Source organism: Canis lupus, chromosome 29, assembly GCF_048164855.1.
Source record: "Canis lupus baileyi chromosome 29, mCanLup2.hap1, whole genome shotgun sequence".
Lineage (NCBI taxonomy): Eukaryota > Metazoa > Chordata > Mammalia > Carnivora > Canidae > Canis > Canis lupus.
In genome coordinates this window covers 32,828,022-32,851,425 of record NC_132866.1, presented here as the reverse complement: position 1 = coordinate 32,851,425, position 23,404 = coordinate 32,828,022, and the positions used below count along the sequence as shown (strand labels likewise).

At 37.6% G+C, this 23,404-nt stretch overlaps 2 protein-coding genes across 10 annotated transcripts in view; one reads left to right on the top strand and one right to left on the bottom strand.

The window, feature by feature from the left end:
- The window catches only part of PLCE1 (phospholipase C epsilon 1), a 321,197-nt gene extending 316,196 nt beyond the window's left edge, over nt 1–5,001 (top strand). For all 8 annotated transcript variants that reach the window (XM_072805985.1, XM_072805984.1, XM_072805983.1 and 5 more), the window contains one exon: nt 984–5,001. The gene's annotated coding sequence lies outside the window, so the exon portion shown is untranslated. The remainder of the gene's footprint in view (nt 1–983) is intronic.
- The window catches only part of NOC3L (NOC3 like DNA replication regulator), a 36,629-nt gene continuing 15,160 nt past the window's right edge, over nt 1,936–23,404 (bottom strand). Inside the window, exons 10-22 of one of the 2 annotated variants that reach the window (XM_072805993.1) lie at nt 22,982–23,110; nt 17,338–17,469; nt 15,310–15,390; nt 14,917–15,017; nt 12,309–12,381; nt 12,132–12,195; nt 11,978–12,049; nt 10,423–10,604; nt 9,484–9,612; nt 8,756–8,853; nt 7,280–7,364; nt 6,805–6,944; nt 1,936–2,044 (exon numbers count right to left, since the gene is read on the bottom strand). In XM_072805993.1, the coding sequence (XP_072662094.1) occupies nt 6,816–6,944; nt 7,280–7,364; nt 8,756–8,853; nt 9,484–9,612; nt 10,423–10,604; nt 11,978–12,049; nt 12,132–12,195; nt 12,309–12,381; nt 14,917–15,017; nt 15,310–15,390; nt 17,338–17,469; nt 22,982–23,110 (1,275 nt within the window). In that variant the 3' untranslated portion in view covers nt 1,936–2,044; nt 6,805–6,815. Of the gene's footprint in view, nt 2,045–5,607; nt 6,945–7,279; nt 7,365–8,755; nt 8,854–9,483; nt 9,613–10,422; nt 10,605–11,977; nt 12,050–12,131; nt 12,196–12,308; nt 12,382–14,916; nt 15,018–15,309; nt 15,391–17,337; nt 17,470–22,981; nt 23,111–23,404 lie in introns of those variants that run through there. The other variant, XM_072805992.1, reaches the window with a different exon arrangement.

The following is a 23,404-nucleotide window of genomic DNA, read 5'->3' as shown; positions in this document are numbered from 1 at the left end:
GTTGCCTGCCCATTGCTAGGTATCTACAGAGTAAACTTTGTTCCATCTTTAAACAAATTATATGGAACCCCAACTCAAACAAAAACAAAAAACATAAGGAAACCAAGCATAGATTTTTTTTCCTTTAGTTTCTTAATGAACCCAAGGGATTAGTAAAGCTCACTCTTTACCTGTGCCATTGTAGTTCTAAAATTGAGAGACTGCTAGCATAGCGAAGGCATTGCGGCTTACACTGCAGAGCTTCGTCTGCCTTTATCACAGTCAGGAATTTCTTATATAAAATCACAGAAGCTCGCAATTAAAGAATTCATTGATACCTTTTGGCAGGACCTAATCTGATTTACACGAGCACAAAAGAAGGCCCAATACACCGAGCCCATGTTTATAATTTAAGGAGAAAGTCCTGAATAAATGGTCCTCCATACTACAAATGCCTTCAGAACAACCCCCTCCTTCAGAGTATGAATCATGTTATGAACTCTTGTACAGATGGTGCCCTCAAAAAGGCATCCTTGTGAGGACTTTCTGTACTCATGAGGCCAGTTTTGTGTTTTTACTGCTTTCTGAGAACATAAGGTTTCATGTTACTTACTCAAATTTTCACCCCTGAAGTTTTAAGAGTTACCCCTCAATAATTTAGGAACTCCTGAACAATTATTTTATCTTACTCTTTTATCTGGAATAAGGCAGAGTTGAAGTAATTCCACCTTTAAGAAAAGTTGAAGTTTATTGTGATTAAACTGGATTGTGATTTTTAAAAAATCTTTCTAAAGGATGTGGTGTTCCAGGGCAGAAATAGGCTCGTGTTCCACCTCCCAGGAACATCGTGTCATAACACTGCGAGTTTATGGCAGTCTCTTCTTCCAAAGCAGCCACCAGACCTGTGGGTTTCTCTTGAATAACACTAAACCTGTACTACACTGCAGATGTTTCTGCTCCTTCATTTTAAATATACTAACAGGCTTATGTATACCACTTTACAGGTGAAGATCTTTTGGTAAGAAGTTAGTCAAGAGTGAACATGGTGGAAACAAATATAATTTCCTTACTTTCATTACACTTCAACTGGAAATTGATTTCTGAACTGAAGCCTTCTTCACTCATGATGTGAAGTCCATGCTGAGGTCAAGCAAAATGACACAGGGCTACCTACCAACCAGTTTCTTGATGAATGCAGCAAAGCAGCCCAGGAGACTGCCATTTTACAAATGTCAGCAGTTGGAACATTGCTAAGCTGCTTGCAGTAACAGACTTAGAGTAAGGGTCAGCAAACTTTGTCCATCAAGGGCCAGACAATAAGTATTTTAGGCTTTATGGGCCATATGATCTCCGCTGCAACTACTCAGCTTGGCTGTTAACAGTGCAAAAGCAGCCATAGACCATCTATACATGAGTGTGGCTGTGTTCCAATAAAACTATTTACAGACACTGAAATTGCAATTTCATATAATTTTCATGTCACAAGTAAATCCTCTTTGGGTTTTTTTTTCAAGCATTTAAAAATGTAAAACTATGCTTAGTTCAAGAGCCATACAGAAACTGGTGGTGGGCTGGATTTAGCCCAGGGCCATGGTTTGCTGACCCAACTTAGAAAACTGGGAACAAGAGCCACAGTGGTCTGAACACAAGCAAACTAGCTTTCATCACATTCATGACTGACAATCGGAAGCTTTGGGGCATTGCAAATGTAAATATAACCTGTAAGATTCATTAAAAAGTAAAATGTAGTTTCTATATTGTGCACCATTAGTGGACTCTTATTTGGCATTTCTTTTTATGTAGAGAATGATGGATTTTTTTTAAGTTTATTGCTTATGTATTCACAGATTATTCCACTTTTGGTTTTCACAGACTGAATTTAGAATGATGTATAAATTAATATCTTCTGAGTTGTGACATCTTAACAAGAAATTTAACCATTTCTTAAAGCAAAAGTAGACTGAGTTGGTGTTCGAATTTATTTATTTTGTATTTATTATACATAGCTTTCTTGATATTGCTTATGGATTAGAAGCATCAGTGGTTCTATTTGAAGACAAATCTCCTAAAAAGAAAAAATATGTGTTCTCTGAATACCTGACATGGAACAGAATTTCATGTAAAAAAAAAAAAAAAAAAAAAAGCTTTATTTTCATTTCTGATTAACTGAAGAGCTATTGATCCAAGCCATAATTGCCATTTAAGGTAATTACCTTTAAAATCTTGCTGTATAAACTATCACATAAGTGTAAAGGATTCTTCTCATTCTTGGTATGAAGCAAATTATGACTTTAAAAATGAAATGTGTTCCTCTAAAATCTAAATTTTATCTTTCTACTGATATTAAATTTTTTTCTTCAAATTATAAAGCACACCAAAAATCCTTTTTCTTTGGAAAGTTTTGGGGTTTTTGGTTCTGTTTGGTTTTGTTTCATTTATTTATTACCAATTATAAACATGAATAAAACAGTCCGCAGTTCTTTGCATATTCTAAAATTGGAAGTGTTAAAAAATACACCAGACAGCTTTCACATTAATGGAAGTTCTTACTGACTCAAAGCCTTAATGCTAGCTAGAACAGCCACCATTTGCTGGCGCCAGAATTCAAGCTATTCCAGTTTGATGTGGTTTGCCCAGGCTACAGGTTTCTCTTCAAGTCCTCGGTCTAGAAGAAATGCACAATACTGCCCCAGTTGGAAAAAATATTCCAGAAACACTCTCATGCTTCTATTAATTTGGCATTTTTTTCTGTTTCGGTTTACCGTGTACTGAAAACCGAGGTACTGGCCTCACTGGCTAGACTCTAAATGAAAACTGTGCAGAGAAACAGGCCGAGAAGCAAGACTCATCGCTGGAGGTTTAGACCTTGGCCTTGACACTAAGCTCCAGCCCTGCCCCGCCCCACCGCCATCTGTAACATAGTTGATTCCGTGGCAGGACAGTCTGAAACTTCTGGGACAGAAGTGAGACTAGGTTTTACAAGTGAATGTATTCCCTATGTCGAACCCAACTTGGTTGTTCATCCTACTTAGAGGTGAAAGTACATCCTCCATTGTATCAGAGTCTTGGGGACTTCCTTCCAGAGTCTTGGGGACACATTTTGCTCAAAATGTAGTGTCCACTAACTTGGCGTTTGCCAAATATATGAAATTTTTATTGGTAGCTTCTCTGAACTGTATAGCTATGTTGGTATACCAAATGAAAAATTATCCTTTTATTTTGAATGAATCAAACAGCCACTCAGACTGAACCAGTTACCAAATCATACTTTCCAGACTGCTAAAAATCTGGGTAGCAAACTTTTATCAGTAAAGTTGATATGGAAGAGAACTTAAATATGCAAAGGTTTATTACAAGATTTTGGAGAAAAATATGTTAACACACTTCACTAAAAACAAAGGAGCAGTTCTGTTACTGTTAGGTGATGCCAGCTTTACAGAATGTGTATAGCTGGTGAGAAAGGATTAGATAAGAATCCAACATGGTCTGTGACACTGAAAGAGATTAACTTCCCCTTGATCACCTGTTCATCTGGAATTGGTTGTTTTGCAAAGTAATAGGTTGCGTGAGGTAGTTAAGGAATTGAGGGTTAGTTTGAGGGCAAATCGATAGGAAGTAACAATACTATTTGGGCAGCAAATGCCCTCTTGAGGAAATACCTCTTTTCATATCATCCTTAGCAAGTAATAGTTGCTTAGCAATTCTCCAGTTGGGGGTAGACAGGAAGTGCAACTCAGCAGAAGTGAGTTTTTACTTAAATTTGCTTTCATACAAAGGTCTCCCATCTCCATGGCTCGGAAACACTGGAGGCTCACTGATGACGAGGGCCCCCTCCTGCCACACATACTCCTTTCTCAAACGCCATCTTCCCCTTCCTCTTCTCTTTCCTTCTAACTCCATAGACCTGTCCCCTCTGCCCAGATACCCACAGGCCTTGCTTAATTCTGACAAGTCACAGAGCCTGCATTCTGCCTGGTAAAACCGAATTCACTGCCACCACACCAAGAGAAGAGTAGGATTCTCCTGGCTGGGGTCTCATCTCTTACTTGGTGGAGGGAGAGGCAGCCTACAGCCTACAGCCTACAATTCTCTCGATGGCTGCCTCTGACCCCTTGCAGTTGCTTCTTACATGAGCAGCGAAGTGAGGGGACCCTCCAGAAAGTTACCAGAAAAGGAAGATTGCCTCTTACACAAAGTCCACCCTTAGGTCAGCACCCCCGTGATACCGTGTGTTGTTAACAATTTGTATGTTCTTGGCCATCTCTAAGTGTCAACGTCCTAAGGGATCAGTCTTTGGCTGACGGCTAAGGGTTGTGACGTGGGATGATCTAAATGTCGCTGAAATACTGAATCTCCATGATTCCCAAGTTATTCATATACATCTCTTAGATGTATAAAATCTCCAAAATAGTCTCCAGAATAGACATGCTCAAGCAGGTCTATGAAACCTTTCCTAGGTATCTGAACTTTGAAATAATTCACTCTGACACTGAACTGGGTAAAGTTCCAGTTTTTTAAATGTTGTGTGAATGATCTTATCCCAGTCCAGGGAAGACTGAAGCTGTGTCTTATACATATTACCCCCCACTTCACTTTTAAGTGCCTAGCACAGTGCTAAGCACACAGTAGGTGCTCGATATTTGTCTAGTTTAAAAAAAATATTAAGGCTGTGGTGTGTTATAGCCTCAGAGTGTGTGTATGTTACTGTTAATGACCATGATATTTAGTTCTGAAAATGAAACTCATCAAACAGGCCATATAAGTTTATGCACAAATAGATATCATTCTCAAACCAAGAGTAGTTGATACTAGATGTATAAATTAATGGTCCCACTGTGATTCTCTATATGTGTAACTAGGTTAAAAGCACAATACAAGTGTGAAATAGTTGATGAATTTCTATTTTAAAATGGATTTTTCACCTAAAGTACAGTTTTTGCTGCCAAAGTGAAAGATAAATGTATTTATATATGTTTGGTAAGTAAGTAAGTAAATAAATAAATGAATGAAGGAAGGAATAAATGATTTGTGACGTGTATTGGTCCCAGGGAAAGATCCTATGACCATCCAAAAAACTATTCATAACATTTCTGGACTGTTTTATATCTGAAATGTAGGTTAAAAGCAAATATGTGTATGTTAAATCGTACATTCTCATTAAAATAATTAAGCCTAAAATCACATGTAAGAACATGCCAAAAGATCAACATGCAATGTTGAGCTGATACTCTCCATTAAGCTGGAGTAATAAAGGAACTTTCTATTTTCATTTACTTCATGAGGGAAAAAAAGGGGGGACTTTAAGCTCTAGACCAAAAGAACTGGCTTCTATAGTTTTGTTTTTTTTGTTTTTTTTTTTTTTAATTTTTTTTTATTTATTTATGATAATCAGAGAGAGAGAGAGAGAGGCAGAGAGAGGCAGAGACACAGGCAGAGGGAGAAGCAGGCTCCATGCACCGGGAGCCTGACGTGGGATTCGATCCCGGGTCTCCAGGATCGCGCCCTGGGCTAAAGGCAGGCGCCAAACCGCTGCGCCACCCAGGGATCCCTAGTTTTGAAGACATAAGAGATGTATTTAGTTGGGACTGCTGTGACTTCTTTAATTCTTACATAAGAAGAGAAGGCAAAAAAAAGTAGCTGTTTTATTCAGTTATTCACAGGAGAGGATATTTATAACCTGTTGTTACAAAAACTTAACTTCATAGGCCATTCCTAGAATATGACAATAACTTAGGTAAAATATTGCTTTTTAATTATATTCATAAGAATAGGACTTTATCTGTACAAAGAGACAAGGAAGAAGGAAGAGAAGGAAGAGGAATAGGAGAAAGAGAAAGAAAAGAGAAAAAGCCCTTCAACAGCATCATTTATCCTTAAAACAGAGTCAAGTCTTCAACTTGGCTTTCCCACCCAGAGTTCATCCCCCATCACCCTCCAGAGCACATAAGAAAATGCGACGAACTCTGAAGAGACTAGGATCACATTCAAACTTTTTTTGAAAGTAACCATAATGAACACTCTCATTTTCTTAAATAAGATCAAACTAGGTTACTTCTTAAAGTGTGTCATTCAGCAAGAGCCAATGAACTTGGCGTCCAATTTCAAGCTATTTTTTTTCTCAAAAATTTTCCTGAAAATATACTCATATATAGAACTTGTCTCATTTCCATCTATAGTGTTGCAATAAAAATGTACTTATTTCATTTGAGAGAGTTTGGTTATAAAGAGTAGCTGAATGGTAAAAAAAAAAAAAAAAAAAGCAATCTCGTGGTCTTGATTTTTCTGCACTCTATGCCCTTATTCTAATCTAGCAACTGTAATTCAATTAAGTTCACTCCAAAGATCTTTTTTAAACTATAACTTAAGATGTATATTGCTTTTGGGGTTTCTTTTTTTTTTTTAGAGAGGAAGAGAGAGAACAGGGAATTCGGGTAGAGGGAGAGAGAGAATCTTAAGCAGACTCCACGCCCAGCGCAGAGCCCGATGTGGGGCTCAATCTCATGACCCTGAGATGATGACCTGAGCTGAAATCCAGAGTCAGACGCTCAATCAAGCCACCCAGGCGCCCTTAGATGTATATTAAGTCTTAAAAAGCAATGTCATTAAAAAACTTCAAAATATGGGAATGGAGGGCTTTCAATTCTCCTTTCTTAATTACAATTTCAGAATTGGGGCAGAACCCTGTGCCGTGCAAAGGGAAATTCTAACCTCCTCTATGCATTTTCTTAGGAAGCTTCCCTTGTATAAAAAGAGAATGTCCTAAATAAACTAGTATGTCTCTGTGTGCACCTAAACAAACATAAATATACAATAAAGTCCACTGACACTTCACTCTTCTACCGTAGTGATGTTTTCAAATATTTGGTGAAATCCAGAGGGAAGTGAGTAGCTGCTTCACTGCAATGTCTTTTGATTAGTTGATTTAAATCTTCATTCAAAAATGAATCCCCTTGTAAAACTTCATTCTGAAAAAAAATGTTAAAAGTGACTCATATTAAAAGTTCTTTGTCATAAGCAAAAGCCAAGCCATGAGCAAAACTGAAAATGGCAACAGTGGACCCTGAACCAGCACATGACACCTGATAGTGACAAGCACTGGGTCAGGACCCGGACACATCCTACATGCCTACACCGAACAGAATGGTCTCATGACCATCTCCCAGAGTCCCAATCCCACACATCCAGCCCACCATCAATTCCTGAACATGGGAAAAAAAAATCTGTAATGCAATTAGGAAGTTGGAATCAGTTAATAAGTTTTTATTTCATCTTTTAAAAATAATGAAAAAATCTCACACACCTTTCTTTTGGAACTTGAAGATTCAACGGGAGGATTGAATGTCATTGCAGCCATGCTGTATGTCTCAAAGAGTTCTGCAGCAGATCTATAATCACAGAAGGAATGTAAAGACATCACTCTATCTGGATATCTAGAAAATAATTAGACTGTACCCAAAGAGAAGGACTCATTATTCTAATGGGCAGCCCAGTTTAGCACCGCCTTCAGCCCAGGGCCTGTTCCTGGAGACCCAGGATCGAGTCCCACGTTAGGCTCCTGCATGGAGCCTGCTTCTCCCTCTGCCTGTGTCTCTGCCTCTCTCTCTCTCTCTCTCTCTCTGTCTGTCTCTCATGAATAAATAAATAAAATCTTAAAAAAAAAAAAAATGCCAGAAAAGGATCATGAATAAGAAAGCTGATGGGTAATTGTTTTCTTCTCCATTTTAAAAAAACGAGGCTGGAGGACAGATAGGACGTATGAGGGAAAAAAGTAAATGGCATTTAATAAGGCCAAAAGTTATCTCTATTCTGCCCAGAAGGAAAAGGGTTCACAGAAAACTAGAGTTTATGCCTCATTTAGAATGAGGAAGCAGCTGACTTCTTCTGCCATGTAGAAATATACAGCTACTTTGCCAAATCTCCCAGTACTTCAAGAGAAGCTGGAACTTTTATTTTTAGGTGTATTTGTCCAATATTTAAAACATAGCAAAAAATTCAATTTTTGTTTAAACTTTGAAGAGGCCAGAATATCTGCTGGCCTATGGTCACTTGTCTGTGATCTCCAAATTCAAGAAACCAGGGGCTGCAAGTGAGGAGAGAAATCTACAGCAAACTATTAATTCTGAGCTGTGAGTACATTACAAGGTGTCTCTTACGTCATTTTCTTTTCCATGGAAAAAGGTCATTATTCTTTCAACTGTTTGGTACTTTTGAAATTTTTCAAAGTAAGAAGTTGGAAAGGAAACTTCTCCCAGCAGGACCCTAACTCCCAATCTGGAGCATCCAATGGAGGCTGGGGGGCAGATGTGGCCACACTACACCAAGGGGACTGCGAGGCCCATGGAGAAAACTGTGGCCTCTCTGAGTGGCAGTGTTCCAAAGCACTTCTCTTCTCTCAGTTCTGCCCTGCTGGCTTCAGCAGGACCATCGGGAGGAGGGGACACGGGACTCTCACTGTGGCTGGACTTGTGAATCGTCACATCTAGCAAATACAGCATTATCTTACTAAATGTCGGGCATTTGTGTTTTCACTATTCTTTCAATTTACCTGGATGTGTGAAACTTTTTATAACCAAAAACACATTAAGTGATCATCAAAAACACACTAACAAAATCACAGTCAGCATGTTTTCTCCTTAGAACAATTCAGGAATACAAATCAAGACCAAATCTAGATCAACTGGCACTTTGTATTTCCAAACCTAGGGCTTCCTAAAGCAGACTTCTCAGAGCAAATAGTGACCAATGGCAGGCCTGACACAGCGGGGCTGGCTACTACCTCCGGCTCAACTCTGGCTTGAGCGCTGCCGAGCCTTCAGAGGGGGCTCCGGCCATCAGGTGGGCCGCAAATCTCCGCACAATGGGATGGTAATGTCTCTGAAGGACAAACAGGACAACCACATTTTGCACGTCAGTAATTTATAAAAGACCAACCACAGCAAAGATATTCTTTAATAAACACTATTTCTTAAAATCACAGATACGTATGTAATTCACAGTAATCACATACCGAAAGAAAAAATACTCTTTGCTCACATGATTACATTAATCTGATGACCAAGTTACCAGTGACATAGCTTAGTCTAGCTTTTACAGTATGAAAAGAGTAATCTAAAAGCAATTTCTCTTTTAGAGTGGAAAAAGTTAGCTTACAACAGGTTTCCTGAGACATATCTGCTATAAGTCTCCCTTAAGGACACAGGCCACCCTCTTGAAACTGAGAGGCAACTTGTCTCATTGGGTGGGGCCATATGCAGATCTTCTATTCTGAATAGTGTTGGGGAAAGATTTCAATAATTTTTCTAAACTTCACCCCACAAAACTGCCATTTTCCACTTTCCTAGAAAATGTACCTCAACATCTTTAAGACCAAAGTGAAATGTAGACTATTAAAACAAGAATTCTACAAAAAGCCATCCCAGAACAAAATTATATTGAGGATTCTGGGAAATAACTACTTGGGGAAAAACTGAAAAACACTGCTCACAGAAAAAAGGTCATCCTTACCTGCAGTGCATGCAATTCCCAAAGCGCAGTGTTCTGAGCATTACAGTACTCGGGCTCATCCAACTCAGGAAGGAAAACCCCACTGCCCTGAGATTCGTTGTCAAGTAATAGATCTGTTTTTGGGAAAGTCTGCAAAAATGCCACATAAAAAGAATTAAATTCATATTCATAAAGAATATTAGGTTCTGTATTTTCATTTCTGTTTAAATTTAATTTGAAAAAAAATTAAAATAAATTTAATTTGATTTTATGCTTATATGAAGAGCTATATGCGGGGCACCTGGCAAGCTCAGTGGGTGGAGGAGTGACTCTTGATCTTGGGGTCATGAATTCAAGCCCCACATTGGGTATGGATAGAGCCTACTTAAAAAATAAAATATTTTTTAAAAAGAGCTATGAACACATGTACTTTATAGCTGTATTTATACTGACACAGAAATGTGTTCGTCAACATTGTAACACTAAAAAAAAAGTTGAATAACGTATATCTTAAAAAAATTGTGTTGTTGCCCGGGTGGCTCAGCAGTTTAGCGCCGCCTTCAGCCCAGGGTGGGATCCTGGAGACCTGAAATCAAGTCCCGCGTTGGGCTCCCTGCATGGAACCTGCTTTTCCCTCTGCCTGTGTCTCTCATGAATAAATAAATAAGATCTTTAAAAAAAAAAAAAAAAAAGTTGTCTTGTCTATGTGTGCTGTATGTGTTTATATGTGAATAAAAAAAGTCTGCTGGAAGAAGAAAACTCCCCAAATGGTAAATGGTTACCTCTGCAGAGTGTCAACAGGGGTAGGAATGCTTTCTTTTTGTAATTTTATATACTTCTTTTCTCTCTGGATTTTGCCGTTAATCACAGTAATAACACAAATAGGGAAAAAAAGATGCAAACAAGACAGCACTGTTATATTACCAGAACTTAGCTATACTCCTTTGTATCATTACTTACGTGCATTAATATTCTGTTGGTTGCTAAAATGCCAATGCTTGAATTTGGAAGAACGTGAAGAGCAAGGGTACAAAGACGCTTGATGAAGGCAAGGGCTCTCTGCTGAGAAACCTGCTTTCTGCGCTTAGTTAGCATGACATCAAGGCACTGGAGTACAATCTCAACATCTTCATTGGTAGCACCTAAAACAGCGGATATACCCTTCAGGGCTGTTCTCATTGCGTTTTTTTTTTTTTTTTAATTCAATTAGCAACATATTAGTTTCAGATACAGAATTCAATAATTCATTGGTTGCATGTAATACCCAATGCTCATCACATCACATGCCCTCCTTAATGCCCATCACCCAATTACCCCATTCCATCCCGCAACATTCCCTCCAGCAACCCTCAGTTTGTTTCCTATAGTTAAGAGTCTCTCATGGTTTGTCTCCCTGATTTCTTTCGACTCCATTTTCCCCTCCTTCCCCTATGATCCTCTGCTTTGTTTCTTAAACTCCACTTGAATGAGGGATGCCTGAGTGGTTCAGTGGTTGAGCGTCTGCCTTTGGCCCAGGGCATGATCCTGGGGTCCTGGGATCAAGTCTCACATCAGGATCCTGCATGGAACCTGCTTCTCCCTCTGCCTGTGTCTCTGCCTCTCTTTCTGTGTGTCTCTCATGAATAAATAAAAATCTTAAAAAAAAAAAAAACTCTACATGAGTGAAACCATATAACTGTCTTTCTCTTACTGACAATTCTAAGCATAATACCCTCCAGTTACATCCACATCAGTATAAACAGTAGGTAATCGACCTTTCTGATGGCTGAGTAGTATTCCATTGTATATATAACCACATCTTTTTTTATCCATTCATCTGGCAATGGACACCTCAGCTCTTTCCAGTTTGGCTATTGTGGGTATTACTGCTATAAACACTGGGTTGCAGGTGCCCCTCTGGATCACTATCTTTGTACTTTGGGGGTAATACGTAGTTTTATTACTTTTCCATTACATAACTTCACTGCACTCCAGATAAACCCAAGCTGAACTGTCATACCTGTCCCAAATCATTTCCCTAACCAATGAGGTAGTGCTATACTACTCATGAGACAGAGAGGGTTGTACTACAGCTCCAGTCAATTCCAGAAATTCTCTCTCCAATTCTTATGAAACATTAAATATAGATGTGTGGTCCTCAGAGGCCAACATTTTAACACACCAATTCTGATTTCTCATTTTTCATTGTTATACCAGTCACAAGATATTCTTAAAAGATAAGTATTTATTAAAAACACATTATCATGGGATCCCTGGGTGGCACAGCGGTTTGGCGCCTGCTTTGGCCCAGGGCGCGATCCTGGAGACCCGGGATCGAATCCCACAACGGGCTCCCGGTGCATGGAGCCTGCTTCTCCCTCTGCCTGTGTCTCTGCCTCTCTCTCTCTCTCTCTCTGTGACTATCATAAATAAAAAAAAATAAAATAAAATAAAATAAAATAAAATAAAATAAAATAAAATAAAATAAAATAAAGTGTCTAAAAAAAAAAAAGACACATTATCAAAATGTACATACCTGCATGTAACTTAAACAGTGTTTTATATAGATGTGTATAGAATTTCATCGGATCAATATTCAGAACATCACCTTTGAAATTACAACAAACAATTAGGTATGTTACAGCCTCCACAGGTAAAGCAAACAAAACTTGATTAAGAAAATATCTTACCTTGCCCAGAAAGAATATGAAAAGCAGTCTGTACACAGTGAAGGCTTTCTCGATAGCTTAGGTCCTTCAAAAAAAAAAAAAAAAGAGAGAGAGAGAGAGAGAGAGAGAGAAAAGGACATTAAGGATAATAATCAGCATTTGTATCTTAAAAAGTAATTCATTAATAGAGTTACTTACACCAGACTCAATGAGAGTATGAAGTACTACTAATAAATCATCAAAAAACTCCACATTTATAAGGTGAGCAAACCTAGAATCAAACAGATTCTAGTTAATCGGTGACCTAAAAGCAGAAATAAAACAGCTAGGAATTAATTTTGACTTTAAAGGCATATTTGTAATATTCCTTATTTCAATGTTAGTTCCAATGGAGATATTGGTAATTATTGATACTTTTTATTAATTGAAAATGGTCTTTATGACAATTCATCCACAGCTGGACACTATACTCTTTTTTTTTTTTTTTTTTGTAAATTTTTATTTATTTATGATAGTCACAGAGAGAGAGAGAGGCAGAGACACAGGCAGAGGGAGAAGCAGGCTCCATGCACCGGGAGCCCGACGTGGGATTCGATCCCGGGTCTCCAGGATCGCGCCCCGGGCCAAAGGCAGGCGCCAAACCGCTGCGCCACCCAGGGATCCCTGGACACTATACTCTATGCTCAGCAGGAATATATAAGAGGCACTAAATAAACTGAAAATATTTCAGGAATATTTCTGCCCTACAAAACAAGTTCTTAAAAATGAACAATGCCCCAAGGAAAGTTTATCAGCTACCGAGCTGTTCTAACTCATAAAAGGGCCAAAAGCATCAGCTTCTGGGAAAACGGGAAGCAGGAAAAAGGGAAAGGAGGAGAGACTTTTACAGGAATATGGAAAAAATATTTACTAAAGCTTTAAAAATAAAATGGAAAGAATATTGGACATACAGTCTAATTCAAGTTCTGCAATTACTTGCCTATGTGATCCTTTTCAGTCCTGGGCCTCTGTTTCTAGGAATAATTGAGATCACTCAGTAGAGTTATAGGAAGAATAATCTGATCTACTAAAGGTGAGAGCACTTTGTAGCGTATAAAATACTAGGCATTGAAGTACTTAAAGATTTTTCAGTATTAGTGCAAGAGCCTTTGACACTATGTAAATCTCAGAACAAGAAAGAATCTTAAAAGTGATATATTCTCCATGTACCAGTATGGCTTTTTTGTGAAGCAACTGGGCAGTATTTATCAAAATTTTAAAAGAGCAGACCCTCTGACCTGCCGACAATATATGCACACAAGCGCATGAAGATATTTTCAGTGCAGCACAGGGCACAGGCCAAATAAAAGTATTATTGATCCATAAAATGGAATATCCCAAATGTTAAAAAAAAAAAAAAAAAGTGGACATAATCATGCCAACATGAAAAGTTACCCAAAGTAACCATTTTATCAACAAGGAAAATACAAAGTACAGAGCAGCATACAGAGCATGATTCTACCTGTGTGACAAAAAGACAGACTCATGTACATATCTAGGAGTAGAATTTGTCATTTTTAATTTTATATTCTTTTGAACCATCTGAATTTTTAAAGTAAGAATGTATAATTAAAAACTTTTTAAAATAAAGGAATTGGTCATTGAAAAACAAACAGTAAGTCCTATCCAATGTAGGAATAGTCCCTTGTCTGACCAATCTCTCTTCAAATCTTTTCAGTAACAAGGCCCAATTACTTTTTTTTTAAATTTTAGTTATTTATTCATGAGAGACATACAGAGAGACGCAGAGACATAGGCAGAGGGAGAAGCAGGCTCCATGCAGGGTGCTCAATGCGAGACTCGATCCTAGAACTCCGGGATCATGCCCTGAGCCAAAGGCAGACACTCAACCACTGACCCATGCAGGTGTCCCAGCCAAATTACTTTAAAATCCCATTGCCAAATAGCTACAATCATTAGGAAGACATTTCTTATACTAAACAGAACTTGCCTTTTCTCTCTTCCAACCATATATCCTATTTCTAAAGCTGTGCTATCCAACAATGACAGGTACTAGCACTTGCAGCTATTAGGCATTTAAAATGGGGCTAGTCCAACTGAGATACCCTGTCAGTGTGAAATATTCTCATCAGTTTTTATGAAAAAAAGAACATCAAATATCTCAATAAGTACTGACTGTACATCAAAATATTTTAGATAAACTGAGTTTAATATATTAAAATACATTAAAATTAATTGCACGAGTTTTTTTTTACCTTTTTAATGTGGATAACAGAAAACTTTAAATTCCAGAAGTGGTTTACAATATAGTTCCACTGCACTAGCCTACAGGATACTACCTCAAATATCTGGAAAACTATCACAACCACCATTATTCTAGTTCACTATACCACCCCAACAGGCTCACCAGAACACACTGAGAGATTTCTCTTTACAAAAGAAAAGACTGCACAGGACTCGAGAAATGATGTGCAAGCAGGATTAGAAGACTCAGGAGTCGCCTACATGGACCACACAAGAGTCTGACAGTGGGTCAGACCACAGTGCAGACAAAACAGTCTGAGACAAACCTCTGCAACCTAAAACATAGTCAGCAGAAGGAGTTACTGAAGGAGATTTAAAAAAGAAAAGATTTGAGATGAGAAAACTAAAAAGACAGCGTTATGAAGAGTTTCAAGGAAAGGCTGGTGACAAACAGAAATGGAAAAGGACCCGGGGTCAGCATGAGTGAACCTTCGTTAAAAGTCATGGGTTTTTTTATTTATTTGGAAAGAGTCTAAAAGGCGTCAACCTACACAGCCCTTACTTGGCAAGGCCTTCTAGAACTGCTGGCAGGAGAGGTGACCTCTGGGCCTTCTTCAATATTCTGAAGTAGGTTACAAACACAATATTCAGAGTCTCTGTGTGCTGGCAGAAGAAGCAGACAAAATGACTTGTGAGTATAACCCCGTCTCCTTTCTTCCGAGTTTCCACAACAAGGATGGTGAAAGCTCAACCTTCTGTCCCCTCCCCACCCTCTCCACAATCCAACAGAACAGGATGAAGCTATGTGCCCTGTGATGTCACGAGACCAGCAATGATCACATCAAAGCCTCAGGACTTAAACCCAGATTCTACAACCACAAGTTGCAACAATAGCCTCTAGTTAAAACCCTTTCATAAAACATTTTAAAAGCGTGAGAGAATGTGAACTGCCTACCAGTTTAAGTTTTCTCTCTGTGCTCTCTGAAGCTTCTGCCTCCAGAAGCTCTCGCTCTAGTTTCTCTTCTGCTTTCTTCCACTGTAAAGAGACAGGGAAAAGGAGAGTAAGAGCATACAGCACTGAGTGAAAATGCACGCTTCAGAGGCAGAATACTAAGTATCCCGAAATACACACCACAAATGTCTGTGAATACAAACACAAGTCAAATGTACACAGACCTGGAGAGGTGGCTAACCCCAACCACAGAGAGGACAGCGCTGCCTCTAGGGAGGACGGTGAGAACAAGACTGGGGAGAGGGACACGGGGACTCTTAACTATCGTCAATGGTTTCTTCTCATGAATGGAACTGAGGGAAGTCTACAAATATCTGCTCGTTGTGAAAGGTACATACGTGGGATACTTATTCTCTGGAGTTTTCTCTAATTTAAGTTTTTTCAAAAGAAAAAAAAAAAAAAGGAACACATGGAGCCCTTATTGTTAAATCATCTATACCATGGAAATTAGTCATCAACGATACTTCCTTAACACGTTTATATACAATGCATAAAACCAGATACTAGAGAGAAATTCAACAAAGTAATCAGTTTTTCCACATCCTTATGCTGTATGAGCAGCAAATAATGGTTACTCAGCTGCCTGACATGCAGGGACCAACTGAGAAAGGGTTTCCTGCCCTCATGCAAGTTAAGGAGCTGCCATGTTCTTAGAGGGCCCTCTGTTTCCACACCACAGCTATGTACATGCTGTTTCTAACAGGATATCCCAATCTATTTTAGGATATTGGGTATATTAGGATACCCAATCTATAAATAATTAAAATATTTACCTTCATTTGTTTCCAATCATTAAGTCTACTTTGGTATTTCTATCCCCTTTTCAAAATTTGTTAGATACATTCAAAGATGGATATCCCTGAAAATTTTTTGTTTTGTTTTTATAAGCAATTTGATAACCCTAATTAAATACTTAGAAATGTTCTGAGAATAACAATGCTGGTGGTAGTCATTAATGTTTATAAAGCATGCCCAGGGTCATGCACTTACTAAATGCTTTACCTACATCATCTTATTAAAATGCACAGTGACCCACAAGGTATGTGCTGTTACTAGCTCCATTTCTCAAAATTAAAAAATGTTACCAAAGTTTCATACTAAATAAACAAGGGCTGGAATTTCAACCTAGGTTTCAAATAAAAGCCAAAACAGAAACATTAACAAAAACCTACTTTGTTGCCAACTTTACATGATTATCGCCTTCCTGTCAAGGAAGGGATCTCAGAATCACAATGAATCTAAGACAATCTGAAGAGCAAAAAAAAAATAAATAAAAAGCCAACACTTCAAAGAAATTTTTTAATTGTTCTTTTTGCCAATGAATTGTCAGTTTAATTAAGTTAATAAAGCACTTCTTGGGATCCCTGGGTGGCGCAGCGGTTTGGCGCCTGCCTTTGGCCCAGGGCACGATCCTGGAGACCCAGGATCGAATCCCACATCGGGCTCCCGGTGCATGGAGCCTGCTTCTCCCTCTGCCTGTGTCTCTGCCTCTCTCTCTCTCTGTGACTATCATAAATAAATAAAAAATTTAAAAAATATATAAAAAGAAGGATATAAATTTAAAAAAAAAAAAAGCACTTCTTTGCAATAACTGGGAAAAATAAAATTTTCTAAATATCAGGTTTTGACATATTTGTATTTATGATTTAAATATCTATGCCTGGGGGCAGCCCGGGTGGCTCGGCAGCGCTAAACCGCCGTCAGCCCAGGGCCTGATCCTGGGGTCCCGGGATCGAGTCCCACGTTGGGCTCCCTGCATGGAGCCTGCTTCTCCCTCTGCCTGTGTCTCTGCCTCTCTCTCTCTGTGTCTCTCATGAATAAATAAAAATCTTAAAAAAAAACTATAAAAAAAATAAATATTAAAAATAAATATCTCTGCCTGTGCCTATACTATGATTTTATTTTTTATTTTTATTTTTTTTATACTATGGTTTTAATTTCAAGTCAAACAAAAAAGGAAATCAACCAAACCTTTCTCTGCATTCTTGATAGAGTTTTTCTCTTTTCCTTGAAAGTCATGAACTTTTTTGGTTTATTAATGTCCTCTGTATCTTTTTTCACTTCTAATTCCTTGATTCTTAAGCACAAGAATGTCTTTAACATCTAATATGAAGAAAACACAATAAAGAGCTTAATATTCATATTTCCCTCAAAATCTTTACACAGAAAAAGCATTCAAAAAGGTTTTTCTTCCTTTGTACCAAAACAAAAACACCTATGACACATCTTTTATCACCTTTCACACAACGCTAAACATATCTTATTGCTAAACATATTTGGTGATCTGTGTCTAGAAAAGAATACTAGTATTTGGCTAGATATACATAATGTTATTTTGCAGTGTAATGAGTACAAGGACGAGATAACACATTACCTGGCATCGGTAGATAGAATTACAAAGAGCGGACAGGCCAGAAAAAGGTTTGGACCAGTATGGGAGGAGAGGATGTAAATCAGATATTTCTAAACCAGCTTTAATTTACCAAACCAGCCTCTATTTTGCAGTTAGGAGTTCTAATCTTCATCTTTTCCCCCCCAATTAAAAACAAAAAACAAAACAAAAAAAAACACGTAGACCAATGTTGTTAACTTTAAGTTATTCGTCTCCAACTTCACCAAGAAACCAAGTTTCTGGTTCACTAGTCTAGAGTAGGGCCCTGTAATTTGTATTTCTAATTCCCAGCTGATGGTGGTCCAGGAACACAATGAAACTACTGCCTTAAGCCATTCAAAAAATCCAGAAACTAACGTAGAAATTGGTGTTTTGTGTACCACAGCAATCACCCAAACACAAAGACAAAAGGGGTTCAAATCCTAATTTTCTCTGGAAGAAACCATTCTACTGACCTCCTTCAGTCACAGCAGCATTCTTGGAAAAAAACACGTGAGAACTATTGGTTTGTGTTATTTTGATGCTCCATTATGTATATTTGGGAGAAAGTGGAATATTTCAGTTTACAGGGCTTAAAGCACAGAATGGAAACAAGAAAGAATTAAAAGCAGAAGAGCAAACAGGAAGTCTGCTAGGAACCAGAAAGGGCAATATGAGTATTCTGTAGGTATTCTATGTGCTCATAAGCTATCATGCACCAAATAAAAAAATAACTCCAGATTAAAGATGGTCAACTAATCTTTGTCAAGGGCACCAAGAATACAATGCAGAAAAGACAGTCTCTTCAAATAAATGGTGCTGGGAAAACTGGGTATCCACATGCAAAAGAATGAAACTGGACCTTCTGTTACACCACTCAAAAAATTAAAGTGAAATGGATTAAAGACATAAATATAAGACCCGAAACCATAAAACTCCTAGAACAACACATAGAGAAAAAGCTCCTTGGCACTGGTCTTAGCAATGATTTTTTGGATAGGACACCAAAAAGCACAAGCAACAAAAGCAAAAATAAACAAATGGGACTGGGACACCTGGGTGGCTCAGTCAGTTAAGCGTCTACCGTTGGCTCAGGTCATGATCCCAGGACCCTGGGATCCAGTCTTGCATTGGGCTCCCTGCTCAGCGGAGTCTGTTTCTCTCTGCCCTCCCCCTGCTGTGCTCCTTCTCTCTCTCTCTCTCTCAAATAAAATCTTTAATAAATAAATAAACAAGTGGGACTACAATAAACTAAACAGTTCCTGCACAGCAAAGGAAACCATCAACAAAATAAAAAGACAACTACTAAATGGGAGAAAATATTTGCAAGCCACATATCTAAGATAATATCCAAAATATATGAGGAACTCCTACAACTCAATGGCAAAAAACAAATAACCTGATTCAAAAAATGAGCAAAAGACCTGAATAGACATTTTTCAAAAAAAGACATACAACAAATGGCCAGTAGATGTACAAAACAGTGTTCAGTAGCACTAATCATCAGGGAAATGTAAACCAAAACTACAATGAAAAGTCAACTCACACCTGTTAGAATGGCTGTTATCAAAAAGATAATAGGGGCGCCTTGCTGACTCATTCAGAGGAGACAGCAACTCTTGATTTTGGGGTTATGAGTTCAAGCACAACACTGGGTGTAGAAATTACTTAAATAAATATACTTTTAAAAAAAGGTAAGAGAAAATAAGTATTAGGATATGAAGAAAAGGAAACCCTTGTATGCTGCTAGTAGGAATGCAAACTGGTACAGCTATGGAAAACAGCACAGAAACTTCAGAAAATTAAAACAGAATTATCATATGATCTAGTAGTCCCACTTTTCTGGGTATATATCCGAAGGAAATGAAATCAGTATCTCAAAGAAATATGTGCACTTCCACGTTCATTGCAGCATTATTCACAATACAAAGATATGGAAACAGCCTATGTATCCATTAAAAGATCAATGAATAGAGAACCTGTGTTATATACATACAATGGAATATTATTCAGCCACTAAAAAAGAAGGATCCTACCATCTGTGATCAGAAATGAACCCAGAGGACATTCTAAGTGTAATAAGCTAAAGAGAGACAAACAAATACTGTACAATCTCACTTACATGGGGAATCTGAAAAAGTCAGATGTATACTAAAACAGTGGTTGCTGGGGGATGTGGGAAATATCAGAAATATCAGTCAAAGGATACAAACTTTCAGTTATAAGATAAATAAGCTCTGGGGGTTCTAATTTATAGCACAGTAATTAGTTAATAAAATTGTATTGTATAATCTGAAATATGCTAAGAGTAAATCTTCAGGATTCTCACCACAGAAAAAAGGTGAGAAGTGATAGATTTGTGATAGAGAGGTGATAATTTGACTGTGGTAATCATTTCACAATGTGTGTGTGTGTGTGTATATATGTGTGTGTATATATATAATCATGTTGTATAAATTTAAAACACATTGTACAGCCTAAATATAAAACAAAACAAAAAAAAAACCCAACACATTAAAGAACGTACTTTATATTCTAACATCACTAAAATTAAGTGTTTCCCTCTGTGCAAGTTTCACATATAAGCCATATTATCTGATCACTCTACAGTTCTCACTAACGACGCTAAGTATTTTCTCTTTAAGCCCAATATTTTTAACATTGTCCTATTGAAATTATCAGCTTTAAGGAACAAAAGAGAATTAATAGCAAACAAAGACTTGAAATTAGGAAATAAAACCGTAGAAAACATCAGCTTCACAATTAAAACTACAGGACTAAAAATGAAATTCATAAAAATATGTAAGACCCAAATGAAGACAATTATAAAATTTCACTTAAGAACATAAATGAAGGCTTAAATAATGGCAAGATATATATTCTCTTTTTGTTGTTTTTTTTGTTTTGTTTTGTTTTTTTGTTTGTTTTGTTTTGTTTTGTTTTGTTTTGTTTTGTTTTGTTTTGTTTAAGATACATATTCTCAAATAGAAAAAAGTCAATTCTGGGGCGCCTGGGTGGCTCAGTTCGTTAAGCATCTGCCTTCGGCTCAGTTCATGATCTCAGGGTCCTGGGATGGAGCCGCCTTCTGGGCTCCCTGCTCAGTGGGGAATCTGCTTCTCCCTCTCCTTCTGCCCCTTCCCTGCTTCTGCTCTTTCTCTCATTATCTCTCAAATAAATAAAATCTTAAAAAAAGAAAAAAAAAGTCAATTCTGTAAATAATTCTCCCAATCTAATCTATAGTTTGAATCAATTCCAATCAGAATCTCTATGTGAACTATTTTGAGAGGACAAATAAAAAAATCTCATTCTAAATTCCATCTGAAGTAATATATAAAAAGTAATTTAAAATATTTTGGAGGAAAAAAAGGGGGCCAATGTCTTTTATCAGTAACGCCCATTTTGATCAGTACCATCCTACCAAGTATACTATATAGATGTACTATACTACACATTATAGATATACAGCTACAGTTATTAAAAATAGTGTATTACTGGGACGCCTTGGTGGCTCAGTGGTTGAGAACCTGCCTTTGGCTCAGGGCATGATCCCGGGGTCTGGGAGCAAGTGCCACACTGGGCTCCTTGTGGGTAGCCTCCTTCTCACTTTGCCTCTCCCTCCCTCTCTCTCTCTTTCTGTCTTTCATGAATAAATAAAATCTTTTAAAAAATAGTGTATTACTTACAGGGGATTAACTGACTCAACAGAACAGAAAGAGTTCAAAATAAAATTCTGTGTAGGGATTTAAAATAAAATAAAGGCAGCATTTTAAATCAGCAGCAAAATGAAAATGGTATTGGAGTAACTGGCTATCCATTTCATTTTTTTCCCTTTTTTTTTTTTTTTAAAGATTTTATTTATTTATTCATGAGATACACAGAGAGAAGGAGAGAGAGGCAGAGACACAGGCAGAGGGAGAAGCAGGCTCCATGAAGGGAGCCCGACGTAGGACTTGATCCAGGGACTCCGGGATCATGCCCTGGGCCGAAGGCAGGCGCTAAACCACTGAGCCACCCAGGGATCCCGGCTATCCATTTCAAAAAGTATATGCATATACAAAGTATATGCGATTATACCATAAACACACACAAAAAGTCAAATAGATTATTCAAAAATAAAAAATGAACATTCTTCTAGAAGGAGAAAATCTATAATCCTAGGATTAAAGAAGTCCTTCCATGAATGACAAAAATATAATCTCATATAGAAAGGGGGAAAAAATTACAGTCAATTAAAATGTAAAACTTCTTTAAGACAAAAAAGACAATACAAAATTAAATGGTAGAGCAACAAACAAATACTTGCGACTTACATAACCAAAACTTATTATCCTTATATGCAATGTAACCTCAACAAACACACCCAGCTTTTGTTTCTTTTATTCACTATTTTATATACTCAGGACCTAGAAGAGTGCCTAGTACATAGCTGATACTTATTGAAAGGAGTATCAAAAAAAGCATTATGTCATTAAAACAAATACCTGAGGAGAAAAACTAGCAGCAATATAAATGGGTAAAAAAATTCAAATGACTAATAAGTATATGGAAGTAAAACTTCACCAATAAAGACGTACAAACAAAATATATATATGAAAACACACAGAATTATTTACCCACCAGACTAACAAGGACTAAATGGCAGAAACATTTAGCATTTGGTAGGTTGTTCTCAATGTGAGAACATAGTGATAAAATGTATTTGCAGGACAATGTGGCATTACCTCTCAAATTTATGAATGTGTATACTGTTGGATCCAACATCTAAAGTTTAAAAATTTAATCCAGGGACACCTGGGTGGCTCAGTGGTTGAGCATCTCCCTTCAGCTCGGGTCATGATCCTACTTCTCCCTCTGCCTATGTCTCTCTCTGTCTCTCATGAATAAATAAGTAAAATCTTTAAAAGTAATAACAATTAAAGGAAACTACAGCAGACATTAAAAAGAATGAGATATGAGATCATCCCATACAACACAAAATGCAAACAGCTCCAGAACAACGTCCATAGAATAAATGCATTTCTATTCTAAAATCTAAGCATGTATTAAATTATTTTTAAAATATATAAACAAATATACACATCTATATCTATAAACATCTAGAATATGTACTAAGTTGTTAAGAGTACCTATACTTGAGGGAGTTTCCTACTTTATACACTTCTGCGAAGAATAAAATTCCTTGTAATGACTGAAAATTAACTTTATAATTTAAAAACAAATAAAATGCAAAATAGGAAGGCTTACCTCTGGCCTAACTTCATAATTTCTGCCCTTCACAAAACCAGAAATTACTTTAATCACACCAAGGGAAGCTTGGCCTAATTTATCTTGCTTAAACAATTTCTTTACTGCCTCACAACACATTTCAGAGATCTGAAAAATAAAATGTTACACTCAGCCAGTTTTCTCAAGCTCAGCACCACTGGCATTTTAAGCCAAACAATTCTTCATGGGGGAGGAGAGGGGGCAGGGGGTGCTCCTGTGCATTGTGGGAAGTTGAGGAGCCCTGAGCCTTTACCCACAGGATGCTAGTAGAAGCCACTACAGTTGTGACAATCAAAACTGTGTGCAGCCACAGCCTCACATTCCCTGGAGGGTGAAACCACCTCCTGCTCAGAACCACTACACCAAACTTATGTTCAAAGAATTTTCTTAAAGAGGCAATGT